The following is a 17,106-nucleotide window of genomic DNA, read 5'->3' as shown; positions in this document are numbered from 1 at the left end:
GATATAAAGCACTTTGTGCGCCATCTACGGGCTGCATGTTTAATCACGCGTATTTCTTTTAAAGTTTTATACGACACAAAGCCTCCCTTTAAATTCCAAAAAGAACTGTTAAGAGAAACAAAATCTTCTTATTGGAGGTGATGGTTAAAAATAATAGCATGCAGTAATATGCTAAAAGTTAAGATGTTGTTTTGATAATGTGTCAGAAATATATACACAAATTTATCTAAGGCAACTATGGTACCTCACGATGGCATCTCGTTCATAAGACGCTGGCATGACGCCGCGGGCGGGTCAACCCAGGACGCGGCATGTTCTACATGGCGCTGCTCATATATGTAATTCTGTTATTTGATGTTTGTATCTGTGTGTTGTAAATAATACATTTTATACCCGTGTAGTGTTTTACATGTTCGGTTTGTAATAGAGCTTGTCTGCTTTTATTAAAACATGACCTGAATCGCAAATCCTACTACAGTATTTTTTTCCTGCGGAAAATTAGGTTGGACGACTAACTTACTTCTCGGAGTTTCGGAAACGAATGAGAATATGTTGAAAATTAAATTTTCCCTGAATAGAAATTCTTGAATAAACATCTGTCATTTTGGAAAACGGCTTTTTGTGATTCAGTATCCAAGATACAGCCGTGATCGAATACCAAGTATTGGCAAGGTGCTCACACCATAGAACAATTTAAATTGTCTTTAGACCGCGGCGGGAGGAATTCATTATGGAAAGGAAAGGGGCACAAGCGCTGGGAGGTAGTCTACACGTAATGGGCCAGCTTCGAATTAACGCTATTATCACATTATCACTTAACCATTGAATTGCTTATTCCCATATTACAAACATAGGGCAATACAAGAGAACAACTGTGAAGCTGGTGCTTGGATTTGGTGACATTGATTTGAATTTTTTTTAATGTTCTACAGGATGTTTCCGTATATTGTGTACACAACGAATTCCCGTGAATGTAAAAAATCTTTTAAAAAACATTTTAGCACAATTTTAGTCCCTGAAAGATAAATTGATGTCAATAAGAATAAGAGGCATCTTGCCTCCAGGTGGCACTGCTGCGCTATTTACCGCATTTCGCTTCGCGGCGTTGGGAGGGTGGACCGACTTCTCCGTTCACAAACGTCGGGAATTGTGGTACAAGAAGAATAAAAAATAACTTGGATCAAAGTGTCATCGTAATTTGGAGACTGTATTCTTCACATTACTATTCGATCTACCAGAAGAAAGCAAATCCAGATTAATGAAAGCATCCCAAACAGGAAAAAAGGAATGTATGTCAGGCGTAAGTGTGCTGTTCATACATTAATGAGCGCACTTACTGACGAAGACTGGAACATGATGGTGGGATGCTGGATACGGCTTGCCAGTCGCGGTCCTCGCTGTCTGATTCTTGTTGTTTTTCTCGCGGCTGATTTATCTATCAAATCCCATCAAATGTAAAGGATTATAACATTTGAAGACTTCTCTTTCGGAGTTTTAAAGTGATACAGCCATTTTAACGGACTATCAGTCCAGGCTGAATTATTTCGCCTACTGGAGTTGGCCGCTTATTCTTTGGCAAATGTTTCTTCTTTGGGAGATGAAGGTTAATTACCGGAGCCGCTGGGAAAAATTAATTAAAGTAAGAATAAATTCGAGAAAAAAGTTGAGAGTTATTAAGTGAAATAAATATTTGAAGAGATCTTTTCGATTTTGTTAGGGACATTGTGTGCTGAAGTACCACGGTTTTGCGTAAATCTAAATCCATATATCCATCTTTTGAGCAGCTGAATTTAAATCTAATATATTTAAAGTAGTAATTAATATTAAACTGTAATGAAAATTTAATTTAAAATGGTTTTGTAATGTTTTAATTATCTAGCGCTTGTATTATATAGATTTAGGCCTACTATTTGTTTTTGTTACTGACTATTCTGTTTTAATCTGAAATGTAAAGCAAAGGAAAATGCATATTCAAGAAACCATTTGCACGTTCTAAAGTGAAACCTGACACACATCAAGGTTACATTTAAATTTTACAGCTGAAGAAGTGCACAAGTTCTTATATAAGTTGTGGACTGTGAGCTATTATAACTGGATGAGCTTCTCGGGCATTTCATCTGTGTTTCTGATTTCCAACCTGAACTTCCAAAAATGGAGCATGTGGTAGAGCAGTCACGTGTGAGGGAGCCTAAGTGTTGATCTAAAAGAGAAGTGTGTTTGCACACATGCAAGACGATTCTGGCAGCAGATTTCATGTCTATTAGTGTATAGCTTAGAGTGATACATTATTCAAATGTAGTGTGACATTGCTTTCTATTTGAAAAAAAAGAAACAAACTTATTAAATATGTCACTAAAAGCCAAGGCTCTCTATGATTTCCATAGTGAAAACAAAGAAGAGATCAGCATTTTGGAGAATGAGGAACTAATCATTTTTGATGAGCATCCCATAGATGGTTGGTTACAGGGTGAGAATAGTCGAGGGCAGATGGGTCTCTTCCCAGCATCTTATGTGGAGGTGATCCGGCCTGATTTGTGTCTCACGGAGTGTTCCCCAAGCCCAGCCGGCTTTTCTGGAGATCAGTCGTGCTTCCTGCCCACTCAGTGCATGCCTGCAGGTGGCCAGCACAGCTGTGAAGATGACAATAGCTGGGATGACTGGGATGACAGTTTGTCAGTGGAGGAAGAGGGACATCCCCAGCAAGGTGCCAACACTAATGAGAGGAGCTGTGGAAGTCCCTGCAGCAGCCCCACCGTTCACCATCACCTCAGACCCACAGAGAGAGCTGACAGAATGTGTAGATCACAAAAGGGCAGCTTGGTAACCAGGAATTTGAACCGCTTCTCAAGCTTTGTGCGCTCCGGGGTGGAGGCATTTGTACTGGGCGATGTACTCCTAACGGCTAAGAGAGCAGAGTCCTATACCATTGAAATGGGGCCTCTAGGCCCCCAGTGGAAGGATAGCCCCGAGCCTTTTTCTTGCTCCATTGAGGATCCCACCAAGCACACCAAGTTTAGAGGTATCAAAACATACATCTCCTACCGGCTAACACCGAGTCACACAGGTCGTCCAGTGTATCGACGCTACAAACAGTTTGACTGGCTGTACGCCAGGCTGCTGCAGAAGTTTACGATCATATCTTTGCCTCACTTACCTGAGAAACAGAGCGCGGGGCGCTTTGAGGATGACTTCATTGAGAAGCGCCAGCGCCGCCTGGCTCTGTGGATGGATCACATGACCAGCCATCCAGTGCTCTCACAGTATGAAGGCTTCCAGCATTTCCTCCAGTGCACCGAGCACCGGCAGTGGAAGCTGGGGAAGCGCAGGGCAGAACGAGATGAGATGGTAGGTGCCCATTTCCTACTGACCTTGCAGATCCCTAATGAGTCCCTGGACTTTCGGAAAGTGGAGGAAAGGATAGGTATCTTCAAGAACTTCGCCAAGGGTATGGATGAGAGCATCATGCAGTCAGCCCACGTGATGTCAGAGCTGGTCCGCAAGCACGTGGGCGATTTCCGTAAGACATTCCATAGACTTGGGTATGCCTTCCAGTCCATTAGCCAGACGTTCACCCTTGACCCCCCTTACTGCTCAGATGCCCTGAACAGCGCCATCTCCCATACAGGCCAGACCTTTGAGAACATTGGGGAGATGTTTGCAGAACAGCCCAAGTACGACCTCTTCCATGTGTTGGACAGACTCTCATACTACCAGGGCCTACTGGCCAACTTCCCAGACATCATTCATGTACAGAAGGGTAAATGTTTTGTATTTATTGTATGCCGTAATAGAAAATTTCATAGATTTCTCTATCATATGTATTGCCTTTTGAAATACCATATTGGTGTTATTTAATAATTTTCTTACACAAAGAAATATGTAATATTTAGATATTTTGTTGGAAATGTATTCTCAGCTGTAGGCTAACAGTAAGAGAGGGAGGATGTCTGCTTCTGGGTATGTCTATTTGTCAGGTAGTAAAAAGAGTGTTTATAATCTCGTCCATCAGTTTTCTAACTGCATATCCTGAGTAGGCTGGCGGGGTGGGGTGGAAGCTGCCCCGGGGCAGCATCGGGCACAAGGTGGGGGCATAACCTACCAGACTGTAGCAAGGGGTTAGATGGGAGGAGGGGGTGATGGGGCCATCTTGGGAATACATTGTTGTCCAACTGCATCCAGTTAATGTTTGTTTTCATGTCATAATTCATACAATGAAAGCTGAGTTGCCGTTCTAACCACTGCTTTGCTTGCAGGATTCAGCAAATGTAAAAGGCTGTGCTTACAGGATTTTAATGATGTGTATCAGTTAAAGGCAGATATAATATGAAATTAAACAGTTACTAATGCGCATAAACCAGTAACAATATATAAAATATATCTCTACCTTTTTTACCACCATTTCTTTACTGTTTATGTTGAAGCTTTTGTAGGCAGGAAGTAACGCACAATTTACTTATCAAAGTCATACAATGAAACCATGGGATTCTGGGACGTTAAGCTGATCGAGTTTGTGACCACTGGAGTCCGGTTTCCATTCAGTACTTTTCTGTTTACTGCAGTGGCAGATCAATTCTAAATCATATTTATACCCCTCTGTCTAAAAGACAAACGTTCCCGAGAGGCACCAGCAATTGTATGGTTACTGTAGCTGCCTGTTTAAGTTTTGACAACAATCTTCAAGTTTGCCAGATGGCCAGCTGGGTCCCCTTGTTTTGCTCTTGGGCAAAATGATGAAGGTTTCTCAGTTGCCTTGCTGTTCTCTATCTCCCCATTCTTACACTACAACAACATTTACCGCAATGTACTGCGTTTTTCAGTAAATGCTGGCTTCTCTACTAGTGTTGAAAGTTGCTTGTTGGTTTCTCGTTTAAACCCACTTCTTTGTTTTCTTCATGCTTTTTTGGAAGCTGAGAATGATGGAGAAAAGAGCTGGATTTAATGTATTGCTGAGAACAACAGCTGACTGTGAGCTGTTTAAAGCTTAAACTTAGAACATGTCTCCAGGTCTGTTAGAAGTGTCTTTAGATTCAGAGGCCAATAATGTCACACGATGACAGTAATATCCTAGCTTTTTAATATCCTGCTCTGGTCTCTTCCTTTGCTGTGATTCTTGCTGAAGTTCCAGATATTTGTAATCTGTTCAGTGTTGCTGCCAGTCCTTGAAGAAACTGTAGGATTCTAAACTTCTTCTAAATTATAAATGAGAAGCTCCCATGTAGGGTTGTCATGATGATTATCGTATTCTGTTCCACAGTACAAGGCATGATCAGTCCTTCTCTCATTTCTGTAATAGATTGGTTAAAATCCCATGCACTTAAAATATTAAATTTCCTCTGAAACTAATGTTACATTCCCTCTGTTGGCAGCACAGCAATGACATGGATAATATTTGCCTGCATGTTTTGCCTGAGAGGTACGTAATGGGACAGTATTGAGCAAGTTCATATTATAGTGTACTTTGTTAGTCTTATGAGTCTTTGTGCTGTACAAAGTGCCCACAGTATAGTGACCTAAACCTTTTCTTCTCTGGTACACGATGTGTTGCGGCTGGTACAGACCCCCTTGCAGAAGATGTAGCCCGTATTTCAGGCTTCTAGGACCTTCACAGCTGGATTATATGCCTTCTTTCATTTTCCCAGTTCAGGGTTTCATATCTTGTATGCCTCATAAAAGATGTAAATTATATATTTTTTGTGGCAGTTTTTAAAAGTGAAAAAATTAAAATGAACAAATTTAAAGTCCTTTTGAGAAATGAGTTAAAATGAATCAGTCACTGTCCACACAAAAAATGGAGCTTGTAGAAGTAGAATTGGAAGTTGTCCTCGAATGGTGTATGACTGCAGAAGGACTTGGCCCGCAGAGCCATTTGAGCACAGCAAAGTAAGGAAAACACATATTTACCCAAGAACAGCAACAAAACAACATGTTGCTGATAGTTACAATTATCTTTGTTTTACTGTGAGTAAAAAATAAAAACTTTCTGGTGGCTTGAGAAGGTCTTAAACCTCACTGCTCATCATTTTCTTTCTGTTCTTGGTGACAGTCTTCAACCAAGGAGAGATAAAATGTTTTATAGCTTTATATTTCCCCATTTGTTAAATGATCCATAGGTTTATGGTGTTGTCTTCGGCTGCTTCATTTTCATACTTGGGATCATCTTAGGTACTGAATGGAGCACCTGAAATGAATGACCAGCAAATTATTCATAGAGAAAATGAAATGGAAGATGTCAGGGATCTGTTTCATTATGTATATCGATTGCTTCCAACTCATAGAAATCAAACATTGGTTTCAAGACTAACCATGATAATTGAGTAACATGAAAACAGAAATCGAGCTGTTGTGCATTTCCATAGAGGAATATTTTTGCAAAGTCTCGATGTTTGTGAGGAAAAGGGTGCGAATTTCCCAACAGGGTTTGTTGACCCAGTTGTTGAGACACTCCTGCAGCTGGGATGGTGTTCCCCCATGTCCGGGACAGAGGGAGCAGCACAGCCACCTTTCATCAGAGGGATGACAAAGGGTTGGTCTGTGAACCATCACACCACTTTGCACCAGCAGCGTCTTTGCAGTGCTGGGCACCGATGACATGACTCTCATGACACTCCTCCTCCCCCAGCACAATACACTTATTTTTGTAGCCAGATTTATTCCAAGTCATACTGTTGACATTCAGGGTTTTATATAGACAAATACACACCCATTATGTGAAATATAGTAATGCAGTGGATAGCATTGTAGCTTTAATAACCCCCAGTTCTGTCTGTGTTGGCTTTGTATGCTATCCCCATGTTTGTGGTAATGCAGTGGATAGCATTGTAGCTTTAATAACCCCCAGTTCTGTCTGTGTTGGCTTTGTATGATATCCCCATGTTGGTGGTAATGCAGTGGATAGCACTGTAGCCCCCAGTTCAGTCTGTGCTGGCTTTGCAAACTATCCCCATGTTTGTGGTAATGCAGTGGATAGCACTGTAGCTTTAATAGCCCCCAGTTCTGTTTGTGCTGGTTTTGTATGCTATGATTGTGGGTATTCTCTCTGCCTACTGTGGTGTCCGCCTGTAGTCCCAAAACATTGCCATGAACTGTTGTCCATAGTGTTTGACTGTGTGTGTCAATGTGTTTGTGCTCCTTGCGATAGACTGGCGTTCCATCAAAGGTGTCACCTCTGTTCATGCTCTGGGCTTCCTGGGATAGGTTTTGGAAATCCCATAATGCATTGAGGATGTTGGGTGTTTCTCAGGGGTGGATATTAGGTGTTAAAAAGATTATGTGATTACTTGAATGCAGCATTGATTGTAGACCTGCAGACCACAAAACTATTTTATATAAAGCAATTTTAAAATTGTCTGTTTGAATGTTAATGGTGTATATTGATTAGCAAAAACATTATAAGGAATTTTTCATATTATCCATCCATCCATCCATCCATCCATCCATCCATCCATCCATCAGAATGACCAAATATGTCAAGAGCTTCAGAGAGAATACAGACAACTGAAGATCAAATTTTCAGGTGTGCCATCCGCTGTAACAGTACTGGGAACCTCAGCACACTCAGTCTTCTAAAACTTCCAACTAAAAACTTTTGTTAAATTTTCAAAACTCGCTAAGTCCATTGAAATTTTCTGGCAAATGTATGTTGAGGACTGAGTGAGTATTGAAATTTTCTTTTAGGGGGGTCCTGTAAGGGGCCCAGTGACAGGGTCCATAAAAAATTTGGAACATAAATGGATTGGACTGGGTTGGGGGCCCAGTATGATATGCTTTTGCGAGGCCCAAATCTTTAGTGCCCCCCCTGCTTTGATAGTTCTGCATACTTATAGACATGTATTTGCATCATTTGCATTCTGGGACAGCAGTTTTTGAAAATAATAAACATGTTAAGGGTATTACTGGTCTGGGGGTGGCACCATGGTGTAGTGGTTAGCAATGTTGCCTCACACTGTAGGGACTAGGGTTCGAGTCTTATGCCCATAGGCTCCAGACCCCCCATGACACTGAATAGGACAAGCAGTTACAGAAAATTGATGGGTTACTGGTCTGATATGATATGATGATATGATGTAGACTTACTATAAAGCATCTGACAGACAGCTCTTTTGGTGTTTGCCGTGAATCTCGTCTGGCTCCTCCCTTGGCCTAAGAAAGTTCGAGGAGACAATGTCACCTTTAGGAGGATGGTCAGTAAATGATGAAATGCAGCCGCTCATTCAAACATACATTTTAATATTTGGACATTTATCCTTAATCCATCACAGCATTTCCTTCCCCCTCCCTGTCAGATATGTCTGCTACTACTCTTCTTACTCTCTGTTCATTTTCTGCAGCATTTCTCCAGGCTGGACATTGAGGAGGGTCTATCATCCATTTACTCAGACATGTGTATCACTCACGGCTGAGAAGGAGCTCATTGTAATACAGTGGGGACACAGCTTTCCATATTTATATCTATTGTTTCCTCCCAAGTCAAACAAGCTCTCTATCTTCTAACCTCTCAATTCTGCATTTACAGGCCATTGGCAACGTAAACTGGTGTCCAGCCTGAGGCTATAGAACCTTTGTCCTCTAATAACACTTGCTTTGGATGCCAGATGAGTTGAATGAATTATATCTAGAAAGGTTTGAATTTTTAGTATGGATGATCATTGTATAATGGTAGCCTTACCCACCGACAAACATTGCAGGTAGAAGATGATGTTCCACTGTATGGTCTTGGTGCTGAGCTTCCTGGATCTTCGTAGCAGTGAATCAGCTTAAATGGATTATAATGGTTCTGTTCACATCCTTTGTTATAAATGGGATGGTAAATTATACAATCTGCATGAGTGTTAAAACAGGAAATATAGCACTACCTTATGCGTGATAGGTGCAAGAGGCTCTGATTAGCCTGTGCAGCTCTACTCAGCAGGGGTGTTACTTGAATCTTTCTGCATGTCTTAATAATACACAGCAACTCCGTCCAAGGACCTTTAGAGGGACAGGTGCTCAAATTTAAGCAAGGGTGCATGGATCACGATGTCAGGACACCAACTATAGCATAACGTGACGAACCACATAAACTGATATTCAAAAACAATATCGTAACAACAGTCCCATAACAAACCGCATCATACTTTATCATTACACCTTAGGAGAGTTTGGCATTTATCAAAATATATTGCTGTAATTATTATCTGAAGATTACTGTCAGAGCTGCCCCCCCCCCCCCCGGGCACGTACGCACCTGCCACTTTGAGCAACACTCTTCCCCAACACATCTAAAGCTGTCCGTGTGTATCACCCACACAGGCTCTTGCACTTTGTCTCCAGGTGCATTCGGCAAGGTGAAGGAAAGCCAGCGAATGAGTAAGGAGGGGAAGATGGCCTGGGAAGAGGCGGACGGCGTGCAGAAGCGCTGCCAGACTGTGGGCTTTGCCCTTCAGGCAGAGATGAACCACTTCCACAGGCGACGGGTGGTGGACTTCAAGAAGATGATGCAGGCCTACTTGAGAGAGCAGATCGCCTTCTACCAGCGCGTGGGCTGGCAGCTGGAGAGCACCCTCCACATGTATGACCATTTCTAGAGCTTTCTTCAGGCCACAGTTTCACTTGGCTTTTCTGTAGATGTCCAAACCTATAAAGAGGGTTGATATTAAACATGGACTTGTAATGATTTTCTCTCAAATTCAGTGACAAAGATACAGTCCGTTTTGCTTTGGATTCAGAACTCTGTTGAGTTACTACTGTGAAAATGTTTTATATATGCAGCCATTTTGCACAACCACTTATCCAGAATGGCTTCACTGACAGACTGGAGTCCACCCCAGGAAGTACAGTGTATGTGGCAGAGGGCACCCTGGACAGGATACCTGTCCATAGCAAGGGCGTTTTTGGTTATGGAAGGTTAGAAGTTTCCAGTTTCCCAACTGCAAATACTAAAACAGGATGGAATTAAAAATGGAATTCCATTGAAATAGATAATGTTATGATGGAATTTGTCTCTTGAATAGCGCCTGTTACCGGTATGTAATATTAAATATAAGATACTGACAAATTGGATGTTGTGGTTTTGTTCTAAGCAGTTAACTGTTCACCCAGGCCTTCCTAAGCAGACCCAGGTATGCTGGTGGTAGAAGGTAACAAATATGCAGATCTCTAAGCAATGTGTGAGAATGTGTAATAAAGTGTGGGGTGCTGGATTCGAGTGTCTGCTAAGTGGCTTCTATTGTTATAAGCAAATCAGATTAATTTAACGGTGTATGGTGCCTGATGTGACCCTGGAAACAAACGTTTCCGTTATCAGTTACCTGTCACAGGTTTCTGTATGTGTGGGCTTCCCCTGACGTACTAATAGGCTAAGAAACAATTTCTTTTTTGCATTGTTCCTCTGTGTGGATAGGGAATGGGTCATGTGGTTCTGATTGGTCAGGCCTGAGCTCTAATTGTTTGTCTAGACCATGGACTGTTTTACAGAAGTTTACAGTAAATAAACACGTACCACAACCTTTCTGTACTGTATTTTAAATCTGTTCGGATACCTACTTTTTATGTATATAATTCATAAAAGTGCCCACTGTCTGATGTCATTTAAAAGCAGTGCAACTGGAGCAGTGTAATCCGTGTTAATGGCTTCTGATCGATCTGGTTTGGTATTGAAAATAGTCACATTTTGACAGATTTGCGCCCTAGCATAGGAAAACATAAAAAAATATACTGTTTGAAATGCAGGCCTGTCAGTATATTTTTAAATGTACATTTTGAGATAATAGCCTGTAATTTAGCTGAATAATGTATCTGTGACATTGACAAGTGTAATTCATTTACCAGTTTTCCTTCATAAATCTTTTTTAAGTTTCACCGTCTCTGTTTGGCCCCAATGTCTGCTCAGAATTGCCCACTGTGGCCTTTTTAAACCTGGTGGAAACAAAATCTAAAACAAAATTTTCTGGACCTGAACTATCCACCTCTGATCCAGTGGCGCCCAACGAGTTCCATTGTTCAGCAATTATTTATATACTGTGTCTAAAATTGTACATTTTATCAAAAATTTCCCATCGTTGCTCGGGAACCATGAGGACAATCACAGTAAGGGTCAAGGTACTCGAGGGACAGCAGCAGACCCATAATCACATGCTGGGGCAGGATTGCATCACTACTATAAGTGTCTGTCTTTTCTTATTACCCATATTCATAGTTTCCAGCCTCATAGGTAATTCTTCTTGTTTTACACATTTTTAAACTTAATTTGGAGATACCTCTTCTGTTTTTTACACACACCCTTTGTTGAACATTGATTGACTCTAGATTTCCTGCTGCTGTCTGCTGCAAGTCCACAGGGTCTGATTTGCTCTGCTTTGCTGGTCTTGAGTTTTATACAAAATATGGTTGAATTGCATGGGACATTAGATGTTATAGATCAGCTGGCAGTGACTGTCCTCCAGTGAACTTGCTGCCAAAACTGAGATCTACATTTATTGATTTAATCTAGTGCCCACTTTTGATTCTCTCCTGTGGTTTTTTCCAAAATAACGTGGTTACGGCGACAGCTGCTAAATGTAGTTTCTAAATGTAATCCTAGTTTTATAGAAAGGAATAAGGAGAAGTTTATTGAGAGAATGTCGCTTTACAGGATTTGTATTAATCTCACTGGTGCAGAAGGGCCTTTATTGATGCTGAACTGGAGGGGAGATTTCCTTGTGCGGTCTGGTGCAGGGTCTGCTGTGCCGGGGGTGAGCAGGTGACACGCGAGGGAGGGGCCAGGGAGATCAAGCTCGGCAGCAGGGAACCGTCTCTGGTCTCTCCTCTTACCGACAGTGATGCTGCTCTTTCAAAGTGGCATCCCTGTCTCTCTGGCTGAGGCCAGGAGAGAGGCCAGCTTTTATTATTTTCTCACATGTTTAATTAATTGAACTTTTTGATTGAGTGGGAGCACTTGCTGTCTGGCAAAGTGGCGCTGAACCATTGTGGGGTGCTGGTTCCCTGCGCCGCGACTGCTGGTCCATCACAGGGTGATAAGTCGTGGTTTATGGCCAAGCTCACAGGTCTGCAGTGTAACAGAAACATGGCTTAGGTGACAGTAAGAATTACAGCTTTCCAGACTGACTGGCCTCTGTGTAGATAGTTAAACATTTATTCGCATGGTATTTATCTGCTTTTGCCTCCCAGAAACAGAAGCACTAATGAGTTTAGATCGCAGGATTGCGTGCTTTTTTCTATCCATAAAGCTCTGACACATTTAAGCAAAAAAGTTTTTACATTTTCTGCACAAGCCGCCTGCAGTGGCTTGAAGTACAGTCTTATACTCAAGGATTTAGTCACTTTAAAATAATTTAAATTAGTTGAGAGATCTAGGGAATTCAAGTCTTTTGAGTGGAATTGTTGTATGTAATTAAATATATATAAATATGCAGTAACCTATATATTGATGTCTTCATGGCTCTGGGGCGGGGAGGCTTGTTTACATTAGGGAGGGTATGAGTTATGTCCATTTCTTCTTGAGATACCCATGGTAGCTGGGTCTTACAGTAGATGCTGGACAAAAGCTGCCACCTACATTTGGCAGCAGTGATCGGAAATTGCATTGGTACCAGATGATAACAGTGGTGACAGTGGTGGATAAGCCAATGGCAAAACAGCTGGGGTACACCCTAAGCAGGGGTACACCTTAAGCAGAAGTACACCCTAGGCAGGGGTACACCCTAAGCACCGTAAACAGGATGCCAGTTATACTGGGGAAAATGTTTAAAATGCTTTAATTCCATCATTGGTTGTTTTTTCCCAACAAAAATTGTGTTTGCACAAGTCACCCGTCTTAAGATTCATTGTCCTATTCCTACTATAAGAACTCAACTATACGACTATAAATTTATTCCGGGAAATGTACAAGATAAATGTATATAAATGCCGGGACAGGTCAGTTATATAATTGCTACTTGTAAAGAATCTCCCTGCATACCGTTTCAGTTATTATATCGATCATTTTCAATGAAAATTCTTTGGAAAAGCAAGCAGCCTAGGATTTCACATGACATAAACTAACGATTAGGTTTCAGCTCCCAGGAGATTTACTACTTTAGGACTCCTAAGCTGCTGTTCAGGTTGAATCATTCCAGAAATACCTACCTGGGTATTTTAGTTTAAAACAATTTTTGATGTTAGAAATTTTTTAGACATTCAAAAAAAGTGTTTTAGAAGATCTGAGTGATCAAGGCACCAGTGCAGGTGAAGCTCAAAGCTGCATCACTGAAAGCTTCTCAAAATGAGGCCTTCGGTCTGCCTGGCCTGCTTATATACTCAGGACCGCTGGGCCTCCTGTCATGTGGCTGGCAGACATACTGAGAACATTGCCAGACATGCTACAGGAACACCCTCTCTATTTTAGTGCGCCACCCTGTGGAGTGCTGTTGAATTGCAGACATCTACATTCAGGCTACATTCATACTTGTTCCAAGATGTCCTGCAATGTGACACATTTTGCATGAATATGAACCCTAACCTGTAGACATGGCAAGGCCAGGCTTAAAGTGGCAGCCTTCTGATCACAGACACTGAGGCCTAGTCCACTGAGCCTCATGCTGCCTGACAAAGATTCATGCATTAATATAGCAAAGTAATAATTGTCAACCAGACTGAATTGACTGAATGCTGACAAATTTTGCATAGCTTTTCTAAAACATCTTCCTTGGTGCCATCTGCTGTTGGATTTAACACATTACTGGCATTGTGTTGAGCATGATTCTTTACTGGATTTGTGGACCAGCTACGCAGTGCCACTTGCTGGTTAGTCACCCACACATTGACTTTGACGCTGCATAAGCACCTTGTGTGACCTTTTGATGCTTTTTCTTCTAACTCCAGATCCATCCTGCTGTCAGAGTGTAGCATGATGCATTTTTAGATGGTTGTATCACAATAAAGAATAAATCAACCTGGATACGGTAGCTCCTGTCTTCCTTACCCTCATCTCTCCATCCTGTATCTTTCCCCTGTTACTGCTCTCTGTCTTACCTTTGATACCTATAACTTTAATCTATCAGAGCATATACTGGCCAGTGGCAGGCAGGCGTACCCAATAAAATGCATCATCCATCTATTCATCTTTCATTTCACTTTTCCAGTACAGGGCAGCTGAGGGCTTGGAATTCCAGGAAGCACAGGGAAAGGGGAAAGGGCTTGGAATCCCAGGAAGCACAGGGAAAGGAGAAAGGGCTTGGAATCCCAGGAAGCACAGGGAAAGGGGAAAGGGCTTGGAATCCCAGGAAGCAGAGGGAAAGGAGAAAGGGCTTGGAATCCCAGGAAGCAGAGGGAAAGGGGAAAGGGCTTGGAATTCCAGGAAGCACAGGGAAAGGGGAAAGGGTTTGGAATCCCAGGAAGCAGAGGGAAAGGAGAAAGGGCTTGGAATCACAGGAAGCAGAGGGAAAGGAGAAAGGGCTTGGAATCCCAGGAAGCAGAGGGAAAGGGGAAAGGGCTTGGAATCCCAGGAAGCACAGGGAAAGGGGAAAGGGCTTGGAATCCCAGGAAGCAGAGGGAAAGGAGAAAGGGCTTGAAATCCCAGGAAGCAGAGGGAAAGGGGAAAGGGCTTGGAATCCCAGGAAGCACAGGGAAAGGGGAAAGGGTTTGGAATCCCAGGAAGCAGAGGGAAAGGAGAAAGGGCTTGGAATCACAGGAAGCAGAGGGAAAGGGGAAAGGGCTTGGAATCCCAGGAAGCAGAGGGAAAGGAGAAAGGGCTTGGAATCCCAGGAAGCAGAGGGAAAGGGGAAAGGGCTTGGAATCCCAGGAAGCAGAGGGAAAGGAGAAAGGGCTTGGAATCCCAGGAAGCAGAGGGAAAGGAGAAAGGGCTTGGAATCCCAGGAAGCAGAGGGAAAGGGGAAAGGGCTTGGAATCCCAGGAAGCACAGGGAAAGGGGAAAGGGCTTGGAATCCCAGGAAGCACAGGGAAAGGGGAAAGGGTTTGGAATCCCAGGAAGCACAGGGAAAGGGGAAAGGGCTTGGAATCCCAGGAAGCACAGGGAAAGGGGAAAGGGTTTGGAATCCCAGGAAGCACAGGGAAAGGGGAAAGGGTTTGGAATCCCAGGAAGCACAGGGAAAGGGGAAAGGGCTTGTGCCACAGTCATACTTAAACACTGAGTGGTTTCATATATGAAAACAGTGCCATTCATATGAGGTATAATATTTCTGTCTAACAGCTTCCTTCTGCAGATCACTGTTGCCTTGAAGAGCTTTTCGGCTGTAATTGAACTGCATTCTTTTCTTCTATATATGGGCATTTTTTTCTGCCTGTTATGTATCAGAGATAATGCCACAATCTGCCTCCCATGCGTAGAAGGCATCCACCATGTGTAATGTCTGTCTGAAATGTATTTTTTTCTAACTACCAGAACAGTCAGGTGGCGACTTGAGGGGAAGATGGAAGATCTTATTTATTAGATCTAAAAACAGTATTTTATATGTTTAGAAACAGTTTGGTTTATGACTCACTGTGCAGGAATAATCATTGTAATTGACTGTATTTGTAGGTTATGAGTGAGATGAATGCTGATTAACGATGAACCATGACACTGAAAGTGACAAGTCTGTCATTTATTTTATGTGTCGTTACTAAAAATGATTTTTCTGATGCGAACCACAGTGAGTCTTGTTACTGTTTTTTAAACTAATATATCCCCGATTCCTCTTGGGTAAGTGGTAATGTGGTAAGTGCCTTTAAAATGGTGAATTTTTATACATGGACATATGCAATGCGATATGTGACAACATGTTACATAAAAATGCTCTGCACTGCAGATTAGCCTTCATGAGAAGGTTCCCTGAGTGAATGCTAGCGGCAATAGGCTGTGTCTTCAGCTTTTAATGGCCATTCAATGAGTCACTTTCCACCTGGTCAGTAGCAGAAATATTCTCTTCTTTAATGCTGCCAATTTTGACGTAGTTGGGTCTGATTTGGGTCTTTTGACACAGGCTCCTGTTCCCTGCTTCTTACCGAGAGCCACCCAAGAGGACTGTGGGTATCGTATCACCTTCATCTCAACATTGATCCACTTAATGTGCTGTGTGAGTCCTGACAGGCAAGCTTTGCAATATTTATGTGCAAGAAGACGGCATTCTACACAGTGCTTAAAGATACCAGAGACGGCTCGACATCATCTCACCCACTGAGAGGCAAACGGACCAACTGCTGTTCTCTGTGTCTCACAGACGAAACATTTCTCCCCTAATCCCTTTAAATCCCTTTATTTGGAGTAGAAGGACATCCTGGGGAAGGGGGGGAGGGTGGTGTAGGGGCAACAGATTGCTTTTTCCCAGTCCGTTTGCCTTTTAATGTCTTTGAACGTCCATTATCATTAGCTCCCTTATACTTTAATAGCAGCCAGTAAAAATCTTCCCTTTTTGTCTTTGGACTACCTGAGTTAATATGTGAAGGATGCCTTTGCTGGGTTTGGGGCTATAACTATGAAGGGCTTCTTTCAGGTATAGCCGGTCTGCTGTGATTATTGAAACTGAAGCCAGATTATTTAAGTATGACTGTAATTCTTTAATATAACTGAAAATATTGGTGCAGTCTTCAGTAACTAATACAAAAATTGTCGCTTGGATAACAAATGTAATTCATTTATAGCCTTAATGCTGGAAATGACCCACAGAGGGAGCTGTTGGACATATTTGGTCAGAGTTGATCTAGAAGCTACTAAGCAATAAGATCACTAAAATGGCTGTCACATTCTAGCTTACTGCAAACACAAACCTGATCTAATCAAATTTTGTTCATTATTGACACCCAGACTATTCCAATTAATTTATTATATGCCTGTTAATATTCTTTATTTCTTTCTACATCCTAATGATATTTTTGTGCTTATATAAAAGTCACCTTAAAGATTAACATTTTGAAGAAAAACAAAAACTCTATAGCGCACGTACAAATACAAGCAGACATGTACAGTCGGCATATAAATCTGTGGCATTAGGTTCAGTGGGAAGAGCTTCAGTGGGTATAAACACACAGCACCTAGAAAATATTTACTACAGACACACAAATGTAATCCTGAGGTAAGAGTGAAGAACGTTATTTATAAAAGAACACTTCAGATGAAACACAAATTTGAAAATGTCATGACAATGTAATATGAAT

General features: G+C 41.9%; 1 protein-coding gene across 2 annotated transcripts; it reads left to right on the top strand.

Annotated features, from left to right (window-relative positions):
* Positions 1-1,122: 1,122 nt before the first annotated feature.
* Positions 1,123-10,483, top strand: LOC125704184 (sorting nexin-33-like). Of its 2 annotated transcripts, none has more exons than XM_048969541.1 (2): positions 1,123-3,517; positions 9,310-10,483. In XM_048969541.1, exons 1-2 carry the CDS (start codon positions 2,347-2,349, stop codon positions 9,561-9,563), a joined length of 1,425 nt encoding a protein of 474 aa, XP_048825498.1. In that variant the 5' UTR covers positions 1,123-2,346; the 3' UTR covers positions 9,564-10,483. The 2 variants fall into 2 exon arrangements, with proteins under 2 accessions (XP_048825498.1, XP_048825497.1); XM_048969540.1 differs by having other exon boundaries at positions 1,123-3,757.
* The last annotated feature ends 6,623 nt before the right edge of the window (positions 10,484-17,106 follow it).

Source organism: Brienomyrus brachyistius, chromosome 11 (assembly GCF_023856365.1).
Source record: "Brienomyrus brachyistius isolate T26 chromosome 11, BBRACH_0.4, whole genome shotgun sequence".
Lineage (NCBI taxonomy): Eukaryota > Metazoa > Chordata > Actinopteri > Osteoglossiformes > Mormyridae > Brienomyrus > Brienomyrus brachyistius.
Note: the sequence above shows the minus strand (reverse complement) of the source record. Positions and strands in the feature narration are given on the sequence as shown.